This window comes from Dromiciops gliroides, chromosome 1 (assembly GCF_019393635.1).
Source record: "Dromiciops gliroides isolate mDroGli1 chromosome 1, mDroGli1.pri, whole genome shotgun sequence".
NCBI lineage: Eukaryota > Metazoa > Chordata > Mammalia > Microbiotheria > Microbiotheriidae > Dromiciops > Dromiciops gliroides.
The window spans coordinates 575278729-575300111 of NC_057861.1; the positions used below are offsets into that span (position 1 = coordinate 575278729).

Here is a 21383-nt window from a genome sequence, read left to right on the forward strand (position 1 = left end):
ACAGAGCCCTGGTTATATTACCTTTTTTCCTTCCTCAAGTGGGGAAAATATTTTCAAGACTTTAGGGATCATATTTTCAAATGTCCTTGCAATTGCTTGTAAACTTCCCCTCTCTCTTTGCACTGATAAGAATGTGCAAAGGTGGCAGGATTCCACATTGGTGAAGCCACAGGGGAGGGCTAAAAGCATCTATAGATTTCCTGAATCTCAAATTCCCTAGTGAAAGGTCCTTGAAATCAGACACGCAGTCAAGCAGTTGATAGACAAACATTTATTAAACTCTAATATAATAGATATCATTTATACAGCACTTTAAGGTTTGAACATTTTATCTCATTTTATTGTCGCATCAACTGGGGGAGGAAGGTGCTATTATTATTCCCATTTCACATACAAGAAAACCGAGGCAGACATATGTTAAGTCATTTGCCCAGGGTCAGGAAGCTATTAAGGGTCTAAGGCTGGATTTGAACTCAGCTATCCAATTGTACTGATACAATTGGATCACTGATACACTGGGAGTTTAAAAAAAATACCTGCCCTCAAAGAGCTTACATTCTGTAAGTCCTAAGCATGGGAGAGCAAAAAGCGCTGACTTTGCAAAATAGCTGGGTTACTTGGGCAGGATTTTAAAAAGCAAAAAGAGATGACGTCGGTAGAAGTGAGAAAACACAGGCATGCTCAAAGGAGACCGGGGAGGCAGAAAGATGCAAATGTAGAGAAGAGCGGGAAGGAAAAGGGGGGGGGGGGGCGGTAGAAGAAAAGAGGCGAGGAAGGAAGGGGGAGGCGTGGGACAGAGCTCCGGGAGGAAGGCCCCGCGGGGAACACGGGCTCGGCTTAGGAAGGGCCCCCCAGCCTCGTTCTCACCCTCGCCTCTCAAGGGAGCGCAAGCACAGGAAGTGTTCCTTGTCTCCTATCCCTTTAACGGGCACTTAGCCCAGGGACGCCCGGCGTCGGGTCTGCCTCGAGCGCAAAGGCGCACGTGAAGAGGGGGCGGAGGATGGGGGGGGGTGAAGACCGAGCCCCACAGTTTTCAACATTCCCACATCTCTCCCTCCCATCCCCGTGAGCTGACCCGGAAGTGCTCCTACTCTCCTCAGAGGCACCGCGGAGAAAGACGAGGGCGCGCGCGCACGCACGCACCCAAACACACACACACACACACACACACACACACACACACACACACACATACACACACACACACACACACACACACACATATATACACACTCAGACACGGACGCTCTACCCCGCCTCTTCCCCCGAGGGACATCGAGCCCTCACGGAGTCAGCCGCCCAACTTACTTTCGGCCGCTACTGCTGCACCTCCACCCCCACACAAAAAAAGACTTTTTTTAAAATTAAAAAAAATGGCAGAGTCGACGGAGGAGGTGGCGGTGCTGGTGCAGCGGGTGGTGAAGGACATTAACAACGCCTTCAAGAGGAATCCGCACATGTGAGTTCAGCGCCGGCGGGGGTTCGAAGGGCCGGGGATGGAGGCTGGAGTTTGGGGCAGAGCCCCGGCTGGGGGGAGGGAGGGGGCGGACGGACGGACGGACGGACGGAAGACGGTCATTCCCCTAGTCTGCCATCGCCCAAAGGCCGGGCTCGAGTCCCCCGGCCTCGTAACCCCGTCCCCTCACTCCCAGCCGAGCCGCCGGCTACAGCGACCTGCCCCAGAGTTCGTGAAGACCGCAGCCTCCCTCTCCCTCTCCCTCTCCCTCTCCCTCTCCCTCTCCCTCTCCCTCTTCCTCCTCCCCCTTTCTTCCTCCCTTCCTCTCCTCTTTCTCTTCTCTTCCTCCTCTTTCTTCCTTCTCCTCCCTTCCCTCCCGCCCCCCATGTCAGTTAAGGCCCACGAGGTTAACCGGACCTTTTGGTTCTGCTCTTTTGCCCTCCCAAAGGGGCTTTCTTTATGTTTGTTTTTTCTCCGCCCCCCCCCCCCCATCCCAAATAAGTTACTTTTTTCCCCCGTTTCTTGACCACTTTGCCTTAGGGCTTTCCTCAAAACTCAGTGGCCCGGCCAGGAGGGATAGATCCAGAGCCGTCAGGGACCTCCGAGGCCATGTAGGCCAACTCCCTCCTTTGACAAACGGGGAAACTAAAATTGGAAGCGAAGGGACTTGCTCAAGGACAAGTAGGTGTAGTTTGCCTCAGAGATGTATGCCCTGGTCCTCCCCAAGCTCCTCCAGAGCCATTGCACCATCCAGTGCATCTCACTGCCTTCTTACTCTCAGTTTACAGATGAAGAAAGTGGGGCTCAAGAGGTCAAGTGGTCAGCCAGCCCAAGGTCACAAGCTACTGGGCCCCTCAAACTTAGATCTTCTGATTTCTACTGTATTAGGTTGCTTTTCAGATGCATACAGTGGTGTTCCATTTATAATGGATGGATATATACATGTATAAAAATAACATTTATATGTTGATATCTTCTTAGACCACACCAACTACCAAAGCAGGAACTCTTACCAATTACAGATCTGCATCTGCTCTGCAGAAGTCTTACGGAGTCCCCCCAGGCACTGAGTAGTAGTCATTTGTGCTGGGTCTCCCAGCCATTAACTCACCTTTGAATACAGGTTTCTGCCTGGGAGGTCCATTCTCTGTTCATTATGCTACGCTGTCCCTCTTATGTAGGTATTGCTTATTTTAAAAAAACAAAACTATTTTAACATTTTCAGAGTTTTTAGTAGACTACAGTGAAGAGTGGGAAATGTTTTATCTGCCCTGCTCAGCTATTTAATGAAGGTTCTGGGTTTTTCCCTACCGTGTCACTTTACTCTTGTAAAATATGTAAGGATAGGAGCACCCCATAAAGAAAGATCTTAAGGGGGTGGGTGGTATAGGTGCTGATAATTTCAAGTACCAGCTGAAACTGTGAGGTACTGTGAGAGGATTGGCATAAAGGAAACCAACCTTTTAACACTGCTGTATCTGTGTCATAATCATCACCCACACCATAGGGGACTCTATTTATTTTTATTCCAACCTCATTACCTACTTGAGTTTGGCACCGCAGAGAAGATTTATCTCTGGTTTTCCTTTTTGGGATAAAATGTGGGCTGATCACCTATTTCGATGAAGGTGTAGCAGGAATATAGCCCAAGATCAGGTTGCTTTAAATTCTTTACAGAGCTTGGACTAAGATGACATCACATGGTAGGGCAACTATGTTAAAACAGCCACAAATTAGTAAATGCAATGTACCCCCTTAGGAAAGTTTTTAATTGTAAAACTTAATTTGAACTCTACTAACTCGAACTTAGTAATAATTGAGAAGTAGCGTAAGGAGAATAGCTGCTTAAAAATAAATGCTAACTTGTTTGATGCTTTATTAAGCAATAACAATTTAGGTCTATAGTGACTTTTGATTCTTTTACTAATTTTTTTATAACTAAGTATTCAATTTTCATTTATATTATCTCCAACACTAAACCTTTTCTGTAAATTTGGGCTTTTCAGTAATTCAAACACAACTCTTAAGTTCTCATTTGAAATAAATTCTTTTAAATTTATAAATAAGATTTTTATTACAAAAAATGTTCCATCCTTGATATTTTGCTTTTGTAATTTTCCTATAACCCAGAAAGACGACAGTTTTTATTAGTAGAATTCTACACCTCCAATAATTGTGCTATTTTTGCTGTTTAAACATTCTTTCTCTGACAAATCGCTTGTTAAACTTTCCATGTCCAGTGCTTCATCAAGATAGTAGACTTAGCCATAAAGAAAGTAGATTATTTTAGAGAAACCTATCCCCTTTTTTATTTGAAAATAAAGTCAAAACTTGAGCTGCTGAACCACATTACCATTTACTACTTTTTTTTTTTTTTAGTGAGGCAATTGGGGTTAAGTGACTTGCCCAGGGTCACACAGCTAGTAAGTGTTAAGTGTCTGAGCCTGGATTTGAACTCAGGTACTCCTGAGTCCAGGGCCCGTGCTCTATCCACTTCGCCACCTAGCTGCCCCCATTTACTCTTAAGTAGACAGGAGACAGCTCTTAACAAAATTGGCTCATGGTTATTCTTATATGGGGGGGGGGGATTATCTTTTTTTTATAAGTCAACTTCATTGGATCAACTGTCTTCATGGCACCGTGCTAGGCCAGAATGGAGCATACAAAGAAATAGAAAATATGGGCTTTCCCCTCAAGGAATTTATAATTTGTCTTGTTCTGTCATATTTGACTCTGTGACCCCATGGAACATAGCACAACAGTTATCCATTGAGTTTTCTTGGCAAAGATAATGTGGTGGTTTGCCATTTCCTTCTTTGGTGGAATAAGGTAAACAGGTTAAGCCCAGGATCACACAGCCAGGAAATAGACAGGATTTGAATTCTGGTCTTCTGGACTTTATCCTCTGAGCCACTAGCTGCCTCTAAAAACCCAGCTAGTGAGATAAGAAAGGTACAATAACAGATGTCGTGTAAGATAATGTTAGACAAATGGTATGGTTTAGGCCAAGCTTCATGGAAGCAGATGAGCTGGACTTCAAAGAATAAAAATGATTTGGGTAGGTAAAGATTGAGAAAAGGTACTGGCATCTCTTAGGAAAGTGCATCAGACTAGGAGTTAGGAGACTTTATTCCTGTTCTATACCAAAGATTCTTAAACTGTCATGTAACTGAATGGGGGGGATGTTGAAAAATTTGACAGTAAATGTTTGATTTGTATATATTTATATAACTAGGGTCATGTAAAGGTTTCTCAGGTGAAAAGGGGTCATGAGTGGAAAATGTTTAAGAATCCCTGCAATAGACTGTCTTGGGTGCTCTTAGTATAGTGGACAGAAGGTACCGAACCTGAAGGCAAGAAGACCCCATGACTGGAATGCTCTCCCTCCTCTCCTCTACCTCTGAGTTTTACTGGCTTTTTTCAGGAGTCGATGCAATACCAGCCTTTTGCAGGAGACCTTTTCTGTTCCCTTCCCCTCTGCCATTAAGTCAGTCTCAGAGAGGGAGGGGGGAGGGGGAGGGAGAGGGAGAGGGAGACTGTCTGTCTGTCTCTCTCAACTTACTTGCATGTTGTCTCCCTCAATATAACACAAGCTTCATGAGGGTAGGGACTGTTTTATTTCTGTCTGTATTCCCCCCATGCTTAGCATAGTGTTTATCACATAATCATTGTTTAATACTTGTTGGTTGTCTGAATGATCTTTATGGGACAGTGAACACTAGCTTTCCTTGAGTCCAAAATTCTTATGAGGAAGTAATGCAAAATACGATTGTAAAGCTTAATTTGAAGCTACTTCTTCCTTGAATGCTAGACTAAGTATTGTTTACTTTCTGTTCTTTAGGTTATGAGAAGCCATTGAAAGTTTTTGAGTGGGAGAGTCATATAAAAAGTTGTTTTGTAGGCTGTGTGGAAGATGAATGCAAAGGATGGGATTAGAAACTGAAAGACCAGTTAGGAGACTGTTTCTGTGGTCCAGCCCTGGACTAGAGTGGTGACCATAAAATTTATTTCTGTAATTTATTACAGTTATTGGTGAAGTGTGGAGAGAAAGAGTAAGAGATTTAAATTTATATGTGCCAGAAAGTCAATGACATACAAAGCAAAACATGTTTTAAGGACTTCAGATAGTCTATATATTCTCAAAAATCTTTGAATTTAGTCATCAGTACACAAGAATTATTCTTTTGAATATAATTGCATCATACTAGGTAAGTGATGGGGCTGGGGAAACCATACTTTAGAAAAAATTATTAATTAGACTAGGTTTACATTATGCCTGTAAGTGCAATAATAATTTGATGTCCTGTTTCACATCATTAGGACATTACATTTTAGATGTATGGGACTTCCAAGAATGCCTTTGTGAATTACATTTCTGAATAGCTAGGAAACTCAAATGGTAGTACATTTTTTAAAGAGCCATCTAAACAATATGGAGAACAAAGTCAAGAGTGTATCCTGAAGCTCCTGAGGATAAATGGATAGCTGGTTCTGACTGGAAAGGTCATATATCACTTATGCTACTTGCTTCATGTGACCATGTCTTTTATGTAGATGCAGCAGCATTTTGCATTAGCAGAATTTTTTCATTTGTCTTTATGGGTAACAAAAAATGCCTGTTAGAGGATTACATCTAGGAAGAAGAGAGTCCAAACTCATGTCATTTCAGTGTTGGCTAAAAGAATGAAGAATGTTAATTGGGAGTCAGTAGATCTAATTCAAAACTAGGTTTTTTCATTTGTTGATCATAGCAAGTTACTTTCCTTTCATGAGCCTCAGTTTCTTCATCTAGAAAACAAAGGATTTGACCTAGCCGATTTCTAAGGTTCTTTCCTGTTCTAAAATTTCATGACTTAAATAGACAGAAACTTAGAATAAATGTTCTTTGTGGAATATCCTTTGTCTCAACACAGTAACCTCCACTATAGTGGAAAGAGTGTTGACCTAGAGGCCAAATGTTCTAGGCCTAGCACTGCCAGCAAATAGTTCTGTGATCCTGGGCATATCATCTTTCTGAATTTCTTTTTCTTCCTCCATGTATATGGTAAAGTGATGGTATTATGCAGTCTAAATACCTTTAAGTCTATGATCTCATGAAAATGAGGACACAGAATCCTTTGAGGATTTCTGAGTCAGAAGACATCATAATATATGATTTGCAAAGTAGTTCACATCAATTATCTCATATGACCTTTATATATATATGTGTGTGTGTATATATATATATATATATTTGTGTGTGTGTGAGGCAATTGGGGTTAAGTGACTTGCCCAGGGTCACACAGCTAGTAAGTGTCAAGTGTCTGAGGCTGAATTTGAACTCAGGTCCTCCTGACTCCAGGGCTGGCGCTCTATCCACTGCGCCACCTCATATAACCTTTATAAAAACTCTGTGAATTAGTACTGTACATATCATTATTTCCTTTTACAATTGAGGAAACCAGGCCCTAGAGTGGCCCAGTATCATATAGCAAGTTGTTGTTGTTTGTCCTTCATTCTCAAAAAAGACCATGACGGATGACATGACTTGCAACGAATTGGATTTAAGTGAGGAAGGGCTGTGCAAAGTTACCAGCCTCACTCTCTCCTCCAGAGCCATCTGGATCCAGTGGCAAGATATATATCTGGATGACTGGAGTTGGCCCTGGATGTTTAAGGTAATTGGGGTTAAGTGACTTGCCCAGGATCACACAGTAAGTATCTAAGGTCAGATTTGAACTCAGGTGCTCCCAACTTCAGGGACGGTGCTCTTTTCCACTTGTGTCACCTAGCTGCCCCTCTTCGGCAAGTCACTTAAGGTCTATATGCTTCAACACCTGAGGACTCAGTCTGTTGGAAGAAGTTCATGTAGATACTTTGTGGTTTTGTATATTGGACTGAAAAGTAGAGGTATTTTAACTTGAAACTGGTTTTTAAAGTGTATTTTTCTTTAAGACTGTCTCACCCAAACTGACAACGTAATAATGGCTAGTCACTGTCCCACTCCCACTCTGATGGGCATGGGAGCTTTGATCTGTTCTATTTCAATTTGGGCAGCTAGATGGCACAGTGGATAGGGTGCTGGGCCTGAAGTTCGGAAGACTCTTGTTCCTAAATTCAAATCTGGCCTCAGACACTTACTAGCTGTGTGACCCTGGGCAAGTCACTTTACCCTGTTTGCCTAGTTTCCTCATCTATAAAATGATCTGTTGAAGGAAATGGCAAACCATTCCAGTATCTTTGCCAAGAAAAACCCCAAATGGAGTCACAGAGAGTTGGGCATGACTGAAAACGACTGAACAAAAAAAAATTGAACAACAGTTTCAGTTACTCCTTTAAAAAACCCAGTCTTCCTCTTCTTTCGCCCCTCCTTAATGCCCAACTTAGTGTAGACACCAATTGTCTTAGCCCATTGCAGCTCAGAATCTCCAGGCTTGCCAACCTTAGACAAAATGACAGCAGGGATTATAAGAGTATATCACCATTCCTGGCTATAAAACATAGTTTGCCCCCAAAAAGCAGTCAAATAAAAGCATATATTTGAACATTTGTGCCATTCTAAGATTTAACTATGCAACTATTACTAGGGCATTTCATTTCAGATGAAGTAGTAGTCAAGATGACCAAAGAAAAACATCAATAACCTCTTCCATCTTGACCAGCACTGCACAAGGAAACAGGCAGAAGCCCAGGGGCACTGAGGTTTTGGGCAGAGAATTGATGGGAGCATGCACCTATCTAGAGGATGCTAGCAAGCACAAATTCTGGTAAATGGGACCTTTCAGTGCCATAGTAGATCACAGAACAAATCCCAGTTGGGGATTGTATAAGGGGAAGGAGACAGAGATAAGTTGAGGCCAATACCTGCATTGGACAACCAGGAAACAAAAGAAAAAGCCCAGATTGTTGTATAGGACAGGTAAGTGCCAACCAGAACAGCAATGGCAATAATATCTATACTGTGGAGAGAACAGGACCAAATAGCCTTTCCTCCCCTTCCAAGAGTATGAGGTCAGGGCAGGAGCTGGGAGGAGGGGGTAAAACTTGACCTTAGAACAAAATCCCAATTCAACATCTGAGGCTAGAAATAATGAATAAACAAAAGAAAATGCAGATACTATGAAGAAATTCTATGGGTCAAGAGAAGCCCAAGAGTTAAAAAGTAATGTCACAATATGTAAAAATAGAGCTTCAGAGAAAAGAATGAGTTGGCTACAAGAATGCTAGAAACTTTTGGAAGAAATCAAGCAAGAGATTTTAAATTAAATTAGAGAGCTCCTGAGGAAAAAAATTGGAAGGAAAATATCTCAGAACAGAAAGTAGAAAACTTGATCCAAGAAGTAGACTCCTTGGGGGAAAAAAGGCTAGAGCAAATTGAATTCAGTGATTCCATGAAACAACACCAAATTAGGGAAGTCAAAACACTGAAAAAATAGAAGAATGTGAAAGGTATCTATTATCAGAAAACTCAATTGAAAAAAAAGTTAGGTAAAGATAATTTGAGAATTATCAGACTCCCATAAAACCATAACCAAACCAAAATTTGATCACCATATTTCAAGATGTCATAAATAAAAACTGCCCAGTTATTAGAAGAAATAGAAAAAAAAATCCACCAGTCTCCTTGAAAGAAACCCCAGGTTGAAAACATCCAGCCAAAATCCAGAGCTCCCAGATCAAAGGAAAAAAATACTTAAAGGAGCCAAGAAAAAAAGGACATTAGTACTAAGGAACTGAATCTGCATCACGTAATACTATGATGCAAATATTTTAAAGGACAGAAAATATTACAATATAATATTACAAAAGATAAGACTTAAAATCAAGAATAACTTTCCCAGCAAAACTAGTATAATCATATGGGGGGAAATGAATCTTTAATATGGCTGAAGCCTTTCATTCTGGATATAAAGAACAGGTAGATTTTTTTGTTGTTTGTTTTTTGTTTTTGTTTTTTTTGTTTTTTTTTCTTGCAGGGCAACGGGGGTTAAGTAACTTGCCCAGAGTCACACAGCTAGTAAGTGTCAAGTGTCTGTGGTCGGATTTGAACTCAGGTCTTCCTTAATCCAGGGCCGGTGCTTTATCCATTGCGCCACCTAGCTGCCCCCCAGAGTTGGGTAGATTTTAAAGTACAACAGAACTTATGAGAAATCTAGGAAAGCAAATGCATTTAAATAATTGAGTAGGGCTAAATAATGATAAACTACTATCTCCTAATGAGGGAGGATTCCAATAATCTTGGTGTGGAGAGTTTCTTTTGTCATATGTCCACAGCAAGCTTCTCAACTACAGGCAAAGAAAGCAATAACTAGGGGCAGCTAGGTGGTGCCGTGGTTAGAGCACGGGCCCTGGAGTCAGGAGGACCTGAGTTCAAATGTGACCTCAGACACTTGACACTTACTAGCTGTGTGACCCTGGGCAAGTCACTTAACCCCAATTGTCTCACCAAAAAAAAAAAAGAAAAAGAAAGCAACAACTAAACAAGGGTCCATTTAGAATCTTACTGTTTTGGGGTGTCATAGAGGGATTTAAGAAAGACAAATAGCCTGGAGTGGCTTCATTTTGATGGTTTTAAGAGGGAAATGAGAAGAAGGGAGAAATGAGGAAAAAACAGGCAGAACATAGTATTAATTATTATTTAGATACACAAAGATTTCAGTTTCTTTTCTGCCTTTTGTATTTGTAAAATAGTAAACTTTCTAATCATTCATATATGTAAGCTTTTATTTTTAAACTGCTATATCAACTGCACTTTTTAAGTATTTATTCTTTGTTTTTTAATAATAAACATTTTTATTTATAATTTTGAGCTTCAAATTTTATCCCTCCTTCCTTTCTCCCCTCCCCGAGTTGGTAAGCAATCACATATGGGTTATACATGTTCAATTATGTAAAACATTACCATATTAGTCATTTTGTATAAGAAAACTTTAGTAAAAGAAAAAAATGAAAGTGAAAAATAGCATGCTTTAGTTTGTGTTTAATCAATATCAGTTATTTTTTTGGAGGTGTGTATTTTTGTATTTTAAAAAACAATTTGTAAGAATATTTTAGCTAACTTGTGGGCCCTAATCTAACTGGGGGACCTAATCTGTTGACTTTTGACTGGCTGGCTATCTGACTGCTATTAATATAATAAGGGCTGTTGCTACCTCTTGCCTGAGGGTATGCTGGCCGCTGCCACTGCTTGGACCTATTTGCCTTCCCCGGAATTTTCTTAGCGTCCTCCTGTGTCTCAGTACCAGCCGACCTTCTTCTAGCATCCCCCCTTTCCATCTAACTTCCCTCTCTGTACTTAGCCTCAGTCTCCTTAGCGAACCCTCTTTCTGTACTGTCCCAGCGAACCCCCAAGTGCTTCTCTCACCAACCTCTCAGCGTCTCTAGCATCTAACTTCCCTCTCCGTACTGCAGTGTTGAACCCCTGTGTCTCTCTCTCTCACTGACCTCCCTATTTTTCTCTTCCTCCCGTGTCCTCCCTATCTCACCGATTCCTTGCGGTCTCCTAGTTCTCCAGTGTCCTCTTGTCAGCCCCCCTCAGCCTCTCTAGCGTCTCTTTTTATTAACTTTCTCTCTCAGGTGAAACACGGGCTGCCCGAGCCCCGTGCTGCCCGGGCCAGCTAGGGGCTGGGCGAAGCAAACCCTGGCGTCTCTCCCGTTTTTTGTGCGCCTCTCTGCTATGGGTAGGGGCCATGCCATGTACCTTAGCCCGACTCAGAGGCAACCCTCCCCCCCAGCTGAAGCGGAGGGGCAGTTTTGCTTTGCTTGGGGAGCCTGAGGCTAATTTTAATGCCTACAAATTCTAATCATTTATAAAACTATAGCTTACCATTAACGCTCATATGTATTTTTTGTGTTAAGAGATGAAATAGGACTAATTCCCTGTCCTGAAGCTCGGTACAACCGGAGTCCAATAGTCTTGGTTGAAAATAAACTGGGTGTGGAGAGTTGGTGTGTCAAGTTTCTTTTGCCATATGTCCACAACAAGCTTCTCCTCTACAGGCAAAGAAAGCAACGACTAAACAAAGATGGTAAGTCTGAACTATATGTTTTTCTTAGATAATCTATAATGGATGAGTATCATAGTAATGGGTGACAAGCCATAATAAGTAGCAGCTTAAGTAATATAAGAAATTATTACAGGAATGATTGTGGTGGGTATATTGTGACCTAGATTCATGAAAATGCCACCACATGGGAATCCAGTTTATGGTCTATACTTTAATGGCCTTCACCTACTCAGGAAACAGAGAGAATTCAGATTTTAGAAATATTAAGCACCAATTATTTCTCCAATACAGTGCTGGGGAAAATGCAAAGTTCAGCCAAGATCAATTACTTCTCCATATTAATCTTCCACTCCCCTCATGCCATTTTCTCTGGTCTTTGCTTTTTTTTTCCCCCCAGTTAATTTCAATAAGTATTTATTAAACACTTCTTGTGTGGAGGGGGATACAAAAACAAATGAGTATTTCTACCATTAAGGAGCTCATGTTTTTTGTCTTTCCGCTAGTCTAAAATGTCCTGCTTCTTTCCCACTCTATGAACAAATCCTATTCCTTCAAGATTTGGTTCCTGTCCCTCATGTTTCATGAAACTGTCTTCAAAAACAAGTTCAATACTTCTCATTGCTAGGAACATAAGTAATTAGCAATACCTGTTTATTGCCTTTTTTTTAAAATAGCTAGTATGTAGTGCTTTAAGGTTTGCAAAGCAAGATACATGAGGCTCATTTGAACTTCTAAACAGCTCTATGAGGTAGGTGCTATTTATTATGACCATTTTACAGATGAAGAAACAAGGCTTATAGAGGTTAAGTGACTTGCCCAGGGTCATAACAGTTAAGTGTCTGAGTCAGGATTTGAATTCGGGTTTTTTGTACAAATCTCCAATCCCTGGCAAATTAAGAAACAAGTTTTTGAGATAAGAGAGACATTGTGCTCTCCTTAGATTCCTCTCAGTACAATTAGCCATATATTTTTTACTCTTTATTTTTAAGTATGGAGCATGTAGAAATGGTTTGCCTTGGATGGTTTCATTTGAAATAGCTTCTTTTTTTCCCTATGCAAGTTTCCTTAAGTTTTCGTGATACACTTGTTTTATTTGAGGGGAATTTGTCATCATCATCATCATAACTGGCATGTAAATAGCAAATAACAATAACAATAGAATTTCTGTAGCATTTTGAAGTTTTCAGAGTGCTTTACATATATTATACATATGTTCTTTGCAAAGCACTTTATGTACATTATCTTATTTTAAACCTCAGAACAACCTTGTTAGCCTTCTGCTACAGCTTTAATACTGGAAAAGCCATAGCTTTGACTATACAGACCTTTGTTGGCACTGTGATAGCACATTTCTGCTTTTTAGTATGCTGTCCAGATTTGCCAGAGCTTTTTCTTTCAAGGAGCAAGTGTCTTTCAGTTTCATGACTGCAGTCACTGTCTGCAGTGGTATTTGAGCTCAAGAATATGAAATGTGACAGTGTTTCCATTTATTCTCCTTGTATTTGCCAGGAAGTAATGGGACCAGTTGCCATGATCTTAGGGGTTTTTTTATGTTAAGCTTCAAGTCAGCTTTTACACTCTCCTCTTTTACCCTCATCAAGGAACCCCTTCATTTTTCTTTACTTTCTGCCATCTGAGTAATATTGTCTACTATCTGAGATTTTTGATATTTCTCTTAATTCTGGCTTTTGATTCTTCCAGTCTGTCATTTTGCATGATATATTCTACGTATAAGTTAAATAAATAAGATGACAATGTACAGCCTTCTTATACTCCTTTTCCAATCTTAATCCAATCCTTGTTCTGTTCTAACTGTTGCTTCTTGACCTGCATACTCAGGAGACAAATAAGATAAGCTGGTACTTGCATCTCTTTGAGGACTTGCCACATTTTGTTGTGATCCACGCAGTTAAAGACTTTTCAGGGTAGTCAGTGAAGCAGAAGTAGAAAAATCAGTACCTATCCAGAAATTATGCTTGTATGGTTAAATATAAATATTTTATAATAACTAACGAAAAGCCAACTATAGAATATATAGTTAAAGAATAGCTCCAACAATCTAAGATATATAATAATTTGGTGGCATCCTTAAGACTGGATGATAGTTTGCTTGGGCTGTTGTCAGAAGGAATTACTCAACAGATATAGGCCTCTGAGGTTCCTTCCAACTCTTGAGATTTTTGTGATTCTTACAAAGTATAGTCAACATCTTCTGATGCCATTTATACCTGTCATACTTTTAAAAACTTTAAGTAACCTAGCCTCGTGCCCTTATTATTATGGGTGTTACTCTCAGCATACTTAAAGCCTGAGAACAAGCATGTTAAATTGCTTTATGAAAGACTTATTTTAGGAAATGTCTTTTGCTTTAAAATCCATGTGCAGTTTTCTTTAGCTTTTGGCTAAAGAAGATGTAGCCCTATTCTAGTTAATAAAATTTTGATGCTTTACTGTAAAGAGAAACCTGTATCAGCAAAAGCAAGTGAGGCAGATGACCCATCTATTGGCATAGTAGAATTGACATGTAATAATTGAACCACATTACATTAAATTAAACCAAAATATTGTGTGCCCACTATGTGAAGAGTCCTATTCATATCCATGCTCCTGCAGGATCAGGAACAAAAGAGGGGAATAGCATAAATAAAAGTAGACATTTGTAAGGAACATATCATGGCAAGCTAAATAGCAAGACCTTGTTTGTTGAGGTCTGATACACTATGGCATAGTAAGGATCTTTTTTACCACACTGTGTTTCTTGGACAGTCTTTTTCTCCATAAAATCTTGCTTATTATTGATAATATGGAAATGCTTTAGAAATTAAGAGTTTTCATTAGATTAATGTAAATGAAGTATTTCAGGGATAAACAGATCTTTCTTGGGAAATCCTTAGTGTTTATTGGGTTTTGCCAAGAGATTCTGAGTCCTTTTTCTGTCTTGATTTGAATATTTAGCAGGTATATAAAAATTAGGGAGCAAAAATTCTCTTATTTAATTGACTTCAGGTTTATTTTTTGGATGTGATGGAAAAATTCTCTTCCCAAGTCAGTTGTCAGACCCAGTGAACATTATAATATGATTGCTAACCCCAGGTCTTTGTTATTTTTCAGTGCAACATGCCTACTGTCCACTTTTTCAAAGCTTGTTTATTTCCTCTTTCTTTCTTTGGCATCACCTTAGCCTCTCAGTGCAACTGCTAATCAAACTAGTATTTTAAAAAATTGTTAATTTCTGCTTTTAGATTTGTTTATTACATTTAATGTCTTTTCCACTGGGCCGCAACTTAATTCTTTTCCTTCCCTTTTCTGCCTCTTTATTCCTCATAATCCTATGTTGTATTGGTATTTTATTTGACCCTTTGTAGTTAAGGGCATTGTGTTTTTAATCATAGAGTGTTTGATTAGTTTCAGAAGAGTAATGTCTTCAGTAATTAGTGCTACTATTTCTATTTACAGTCTTTCATGCCAGTGGGAGAAAGATGTAGCAGAAATAAAACAGTTAATTCATAAATTTCATATTGCCCAGTTGCTATAACATCTTCCTTTTTTCTAAACCTACTACTCCCCATAAAGTTCTCAGTTAGTGATTTTAAAATATTAACATTGATGTTTTGGCCTAAGAGGAAGAAAAGGGAACAAAGCTATCTACAAACTGGATAATTATTCATGAAATTATTGAAAGTTGATCAAACTTAATATTGTTGTGATTCCAATTCCCCATGTTTTTCTATTATCTACTTTGTATATAAGGAAAAACTTAGCAATAATCTGGGGACCCTTACCATTGTTGAAAGAGGGGATTTTTAAGGTACAGAGGAACCATTTCCTTATCCAACATAGATTGCTAACCTAGGATGCATAAAATGCTTTTGTAACGAGTGTCAGGACAGTAGCCAACTATATTCATTGTTATTGTGGTATCAAAAGTGCTATTTTAGATAAAAGCGTTGTTATGGAGTCTTACATGTATCCAGTAACTGCTGCCACCTTACTGTTCCTTTCACAAGACATCCCATCTCCTGACTGCAGTCCAAATTACCTGGAATTCTCATATAAGGAAATACAGAATAAATCCATAGTTAGGGAGGGAGAGCACTAGCAGTTGGGTAGGATCTGGAAAGGCTTTGCGTAGAAAGTGATCCTTGAACTGTTGTGTCATGAGGGGAGGGAGGAGTGCATTTTAGGTTGGGAGAATGCCTGGTGCAAAATCGTCAAGATGAGAGATGGATCCTATGTATCAGGAACAGAGAGAAAGCCAGTTGTCCTGGACTGTAGAGTTTGGGGAGGGGAATACTGTATAATGAATCTTGAAAGAGGTTGGGGTCAACTTGTGAAGGGCTTTAAGAAAGTTCAGAATTTATATTTTATCCTAGAAACAATAAAGAATTTTGGGGATTTATTGGCCTGATCATCACTTTTAAAAATCACTTTGGCAGTAGTGTGGAAGTTGGATTGAAATAGGGAGAAATGGGGGCAGCCAGGTGGCACAGTGGATAAAGCACCAGCCCTGGATTCAGGAGGACCTGAGTTCAAATCTGAGCTCAGACACTTGACACTTACTAGCTGTGTGACCTTGGGCAAGTCACTTAACCCTCATTGCCCTACCAAAAAAAAAAAAAAGGAAGGAAGTAGGGAGAGACTTGAAGACCAATAAGGAGGCCATTGCAGTAGTCCAGATGTGAGGTGTTTAGGGTCCTTATGTAGGTAGCTTCCTGTGTTAGTAAAGGAAAGGGCATGAGATGTGAAGCAAGAAACAACAGAATTTGACAACTCGTTGTTTGTGTGGGATAGAGTGAAGAGTCTATGATAATACTGAGAGTACAAACCTGGAAGCAAGATGTAGTCCTCAATAGAAATAGAGAAATTTGATAGAAATCAGGGAAGGGTTTAGGGGGAAAAGATGAGTTTTATTTTGGACATGTTGAGTTGAAATGTCTCTAGGATATCCATTTGAAATGTGCAATAAACAGTTGGTGATGCAAAACTGAGCTCCAGAGAGAGAGACAGGGACTAGATATAGAGATCTGTGCATAGATAGTTTATACAGTGGATTTTTAGCATCTTTGCTACCCTGGTCACCCTCTTACGTTGTTGGTGTCCTTTTTTTAAAATGTGGAACTCAACAACTGGACATAATATTACAGATTTAATCTAACAAGGAACTATCACCTCCCTTGCTCTGGAAATAATATTTTTATTAATGCAGTTTAAGATTATATTAGCTCTTTTGCTGGCCAAATCATATTGCCAACACATTGAGCTAGAATCTGTGAGAATGAGTAGAGTTTGTTTCCTAAATGAATTACTCTTTAGCTATATCTCCCCCATCCTGTAACTCCCTGCACCTAGGTGGTGATGTGGATAAAGTGCTGGACTTGGAGTCAGGAAGACCTGGGTTCAAATTCAGCCTCAGATACTTACTAGCTGTGTGATCCTGGGTATACTTTGTCTGCTTCAGTTTCTCCATATGTAGTATGGTAAGAATAATAATAATAATAGTTCCTTCTTTCTCTTTCCACCCCAGACCCCTCCCTGGGTTGTTGTAAGAGTAAATGAGATAGTGTTTATAAAAGGTTTTAGAAATATTAAAGCACTGTGGAAATGCTGTCTTATTATTATCAAACACTTGATTTTTAGGAACCTAAATACATGTCTATAAATCTGTCTCTATTAAATTTGATCTAGATATATTTATCCCACTGTTTTAGCTTCTCATTACCTTTTGGGATCTGAATTCTATTAGGATTAGCTTTCCCTTTTGATCTTCTACATAAATTTGTTAAGCTGATTTTTTTATACACTTCATCTAAATCATTGATAAAAAATGTTCAATAAAACAAGGACATCTCTTTGGAGCACTTGACCACATTACCCTTTTCCAACATCATTCCCATTGACCTGGGATCAAGTCAGTAAATCTGTTTTCTACCTACTTACCCACCATCTAGCCAACATCTCTACATTTTGTCCATAACATTATCAGGAGAGGCTGTCAAATGCTTTGCTGAAATTCAGATATATTATGTAGATGACATTCCCCTGATACACTAGTATTGTAACTCTTGTCTGAAAAAAAAGGGGAAATGAGGTTACTCTTTATAATTTGTTCTTAATGCATCCATGGTCTCTGTTAGTGATCTTTTGTTCCATTTCTTATTGCTTTTAAATAATCAGACTCCAGTGCCTCATTGCACAGTGGAAGTGATCTTGACTCCTTAAAAGCTATGCCAATAAAACAATATATTTGATACATTCTACCATACTGGAATGGGTTTGAGGACTACCCCAACAACAGATAACTACTTTGAAAGGACCAGTAAAGCTAAGTAGAGAGCTGTTCATCACCAGTAGGCTAGCCACTTGGTAATTAGTTTTTTGGCCATGGAAGCTCACTTCATAAATAAAAATACAAAATGACTCTCAGTTTTTTGCAAACCCCTTCCTCTTCTTCAGTAGCAGTGGCAGTAATAGGAAAGGAGCAGAAGATCGTACAGATTTTAGAATGAAAACATTAGCTTAGAGTTGCTGTCACTAAATTTGAAGTTCTGAACATAGTACTACTAGAAGACTTGAATTATTTGGATCATAATATTCTCACCATAAATTAAACAAAAGACAAAAGCTAAATGGAAGTATGATTCACAAGTTTTCCTTGGAGAAAAAGATAGGAGTTAATGGAGTTTGGTTTTATCCTTTCTGCAATTTGAACAGTCTTGGCCTTTTAGTGTTTTAGTCTTTTACTTTTGTGTCTGACTCTTCATGATCCCATTTGGGATCCAGAGATACTGGAGTGGTTTTCCGTTTCCTTCTCCATCATATTTTACAGATGAGGAAGCTGAGGCAAACAGAGTGAAGTGACTTGCCCAGGATCATACAACTACTAAATGTTGAGGCCAGATTTGAAATCCGGAAAATGAGTCTTCCTGACTTCAGGACTGGTATTCTATCCACTATACCATCTAGCTGCCTTATAAAAAAGGCTACCATGAAGATAATGATAGCTTATCCACCAACATTTGTTGCAAAAGCTGAGGAGACAGAGAAATTGTGCAAGTAACTTGCAAAAACCCACTAAATAAAAATTAACTTGATATATAGTCACTTCATTACAAAGGCTGACATAGGGTAGAAGAGCAAAACAATCATATTGGAAAAGATAGCTTGGGACTAAGTAATTAGAGACCAAAAGGTTTTAGGCTATACAGAAACCTCATGCTTCTGAATAAAATCTTTTAAGGGGCAGCTAGGTGGCACAGTGGATAAAGCACTGGCCCTGGAGTCAGGAGTACCTGAGTTCAAATCTGGCCTCAGACACTTAACACTTACTAGCTGTGTGACTCTGGGCAAGTCACTTAACCCCAATTGCTTCACTAAAAAAAAAAAAAGAAAGAAATCTTTTAAGATAAGTCAGGAAGTGGCCATGGAGATCACCAGATATTGTAGCAAAAATTAATTATGTTTTGACAGGAAATGATTGGTATACAATTGTATATAATTGACCCAACGCCTTCTTAGAGCAAAGATCAAAATCAATGCCAAATTAGAAAAGAGAATGAAAATAATATAGGGTTCCCAGTTGTGTCAACTCTAGTTCTATTTAAACAAACAGCTGACACCCCACTCCCCCCAAAAAAGGAAACACATAGAAGACTAGGGACACTGTCTCTATTGTCTAAGGAATATTAATAGATATAAAACAACCATCACAACCAGGCGAGGAAAGGAACATGGAAATCCCTTCAGCCAGCAAACATTTGATCTTGCCAATCAGATATATAGCATCCAAGAGTAAGACTTGTTTGGAATAGAAACTCATTTGTAAAATCTTACAGAGAAAAACATTGGGAGATTGTGAGCAGCTGAATCTCATACAGCAAGAAGCAGTGGAGGAGAAATCCAAATTTACAAATTTTCAAAGAACTTGATGAGAGATCCAACTGTGCCAGTTCATTTAAGGATGAAACTAGAAGTAGAACAATGAACAGATAAAAAATGCAAAAGATCTGTCAAGATTTCTATAATACTATTTTCTTTGACAGTTACAAAGGCACTACCACATCACAGTCCTTTATGTTATTGCTGTATGAGGAAATAGAGGTGCTAAAAGAAAATAAAGATAGGAAAAGCAGCTGGTCTAGACCAAGGATACATAAGGGTTTGTGCTGGGTGAGAGAATTTTGAGGGTATTTAGAGATTGATTCTCAGAGGCCACAGAAAACAAATCATGTATCTTAGTATTATTCCTCCCTTCCCCCTGAAAGGATATATTAAGAAAATGTCAATAGCTACTAACCCTTATGTCTTTTTGCCTTTTACCTGCACAAACTTTAAAAGCATTTTTGATGATTAGAAAAGGAAGAGACTGGATGTTGAAAACAGTATTCTGTTACAGACCACATAATATGTCATTTAGTTTACTTAAAGGCATGAAGAATGTAAAATTTCACCGTACTGCTTGATCTTCTTTAAAAAAGATTTGATTCAGTATAGTAAAATTCAGCCTCGGGGGGCGGCTAGGTGGTGCCGTGGTTAGAGCACGGGCCCTGGAGTCAGGAGGACCTGAGTTCAAATGTGACCTCAGACACTTGACACTTACTAGCTGTGTGACCCTGGGCAAGTCACTTAACTCCCATTGCCCTGCAAAAAAAACCCCCCAAAACCCAAACAAACAAACAAACAAAAAATTCAGCCTCAAAAACTTTCTTCACCAAGATATCTTCAGTGGGCATGTCAGACTCATACAGGATTCCTTGAAATATGTAAGAACGGATAATTTTGTTTGAATCTATAGTGAGTATCAAGAGGCATAAAATGGAGAGAAGTGTTTGCTACTGTCATGGAAGATTTCCATTGAAAAATCTAAATGGGGCAGCTAGGTGGCACAGTGGATTCAGGAGGACCTGAGTTCAAATCCAGCCTCAGACACTTGACACTAGCTGTGTGACCCTGGACAAGTCATTTAACCCTCTCTGCCCTACCAAAAAAGAAAAGAAAAGAAAAATCTAAATGTGACCCTCCAAAGGCTCATGTTTGCCCATGAGATTGTTCTAATGGAATCTATTCCTAGAATGTTATGAAACATCCTAAAAGAAATCCCATAATTGCACAAAAGAATTTGGTTTCATCAGAATTCCTGTCCACATAGGAAAAACCAAGTGGATGAAGAATATCTGTTGTTCATACCACAATATGTAATTGGGTTCACAACTCAATAGAAGCTTCTATACATAGTTTATTTTTGACTGACAATAAAGTTGGACAGTGAACATGGAAGAATTAAATAGGAAAGTGGACTAGATCACCTTTTTCCTGAGTTCCATCTTTTTAACATCAGCATTTTTTCAGTTCTTCGTAGATTATGAAATTTCACAGCCTAAAGAATTTAAAGTTGCAGTTGTCCACAAGGGTAGTTAGTGACAACGTATGTGTGGGGTTTGAGTAGGTTCCAACATATTATGAATGGAGATGTTCTCAGAAGAGGGTCATAAAGAATGATCAGAAAAGGAGGAAGGACAAGTTAAGGGATAATGATGGGCAGCCTAGATATTCTCTTACACAAAAAATCTAGAAGAGGGGTCTCCTGCACATTGGATGGACCTCCTGTGAAGGATTTTCAGGAAGACAGGAATTCATGATGGCATTGATGGGTGACAGTCTGTATTGTCTGAGGAAGTACCCAGATCAGTGAGATCACAGTTGCATTGAAACTTAAATGAGTAAGTTAAGAAACTTTATGGTCAAAAACCAAATTTCTTCATGCAATGATGCATAGGTATATGGAATCTAAGCCTTTGAGAATTGTTTCTTCCAACTTCATCCATTATTGTGTCTAATGGACTACTGAGACAGCAGATTTAAAAAAAATCTTCCTGTATCATTTTCTTTCCATATCATTGTTCTGACCTCTGTGGTTTCTGGTTTTAGCATCTTCATGTATATGG

General features: G+C 39.3%; 1 protein-coding gene across 3 annotated transcripts in view; it reads left to right on the forward strand.

Moving 5' to 3' along the window:
• Window positions 1–1030: 1030 nt before the first annotated feature.
• PTAR1 (protein prenyltransferase alpha subunit repeat containing 1) overlaps window positions 1031–21383 on the forward strand; it is a 99934-nt gene continuing 79581 nt past the window's right edge. For 2 of the 3 annotated variants that reach the window (XM_043976135.1, XM_043976133.1), the window contains exons 1-2: window positions 1031–1459; window positions 11294–11463. In XM_043976135.1, the coding sequence (XP_043832070.1) occupies window positions 1374–1459; window positions 11294–11463 (256 nt within the window). In that variant the 5' untranslated portion in view covers window positions 1031–1373. Of the gene's footprint in view, window positions 1460–11293; window positions 11464–21383 lie in introns of those variants that run through there. The other variant, XM_043976134.1, reaches the window with a different exon arrangement.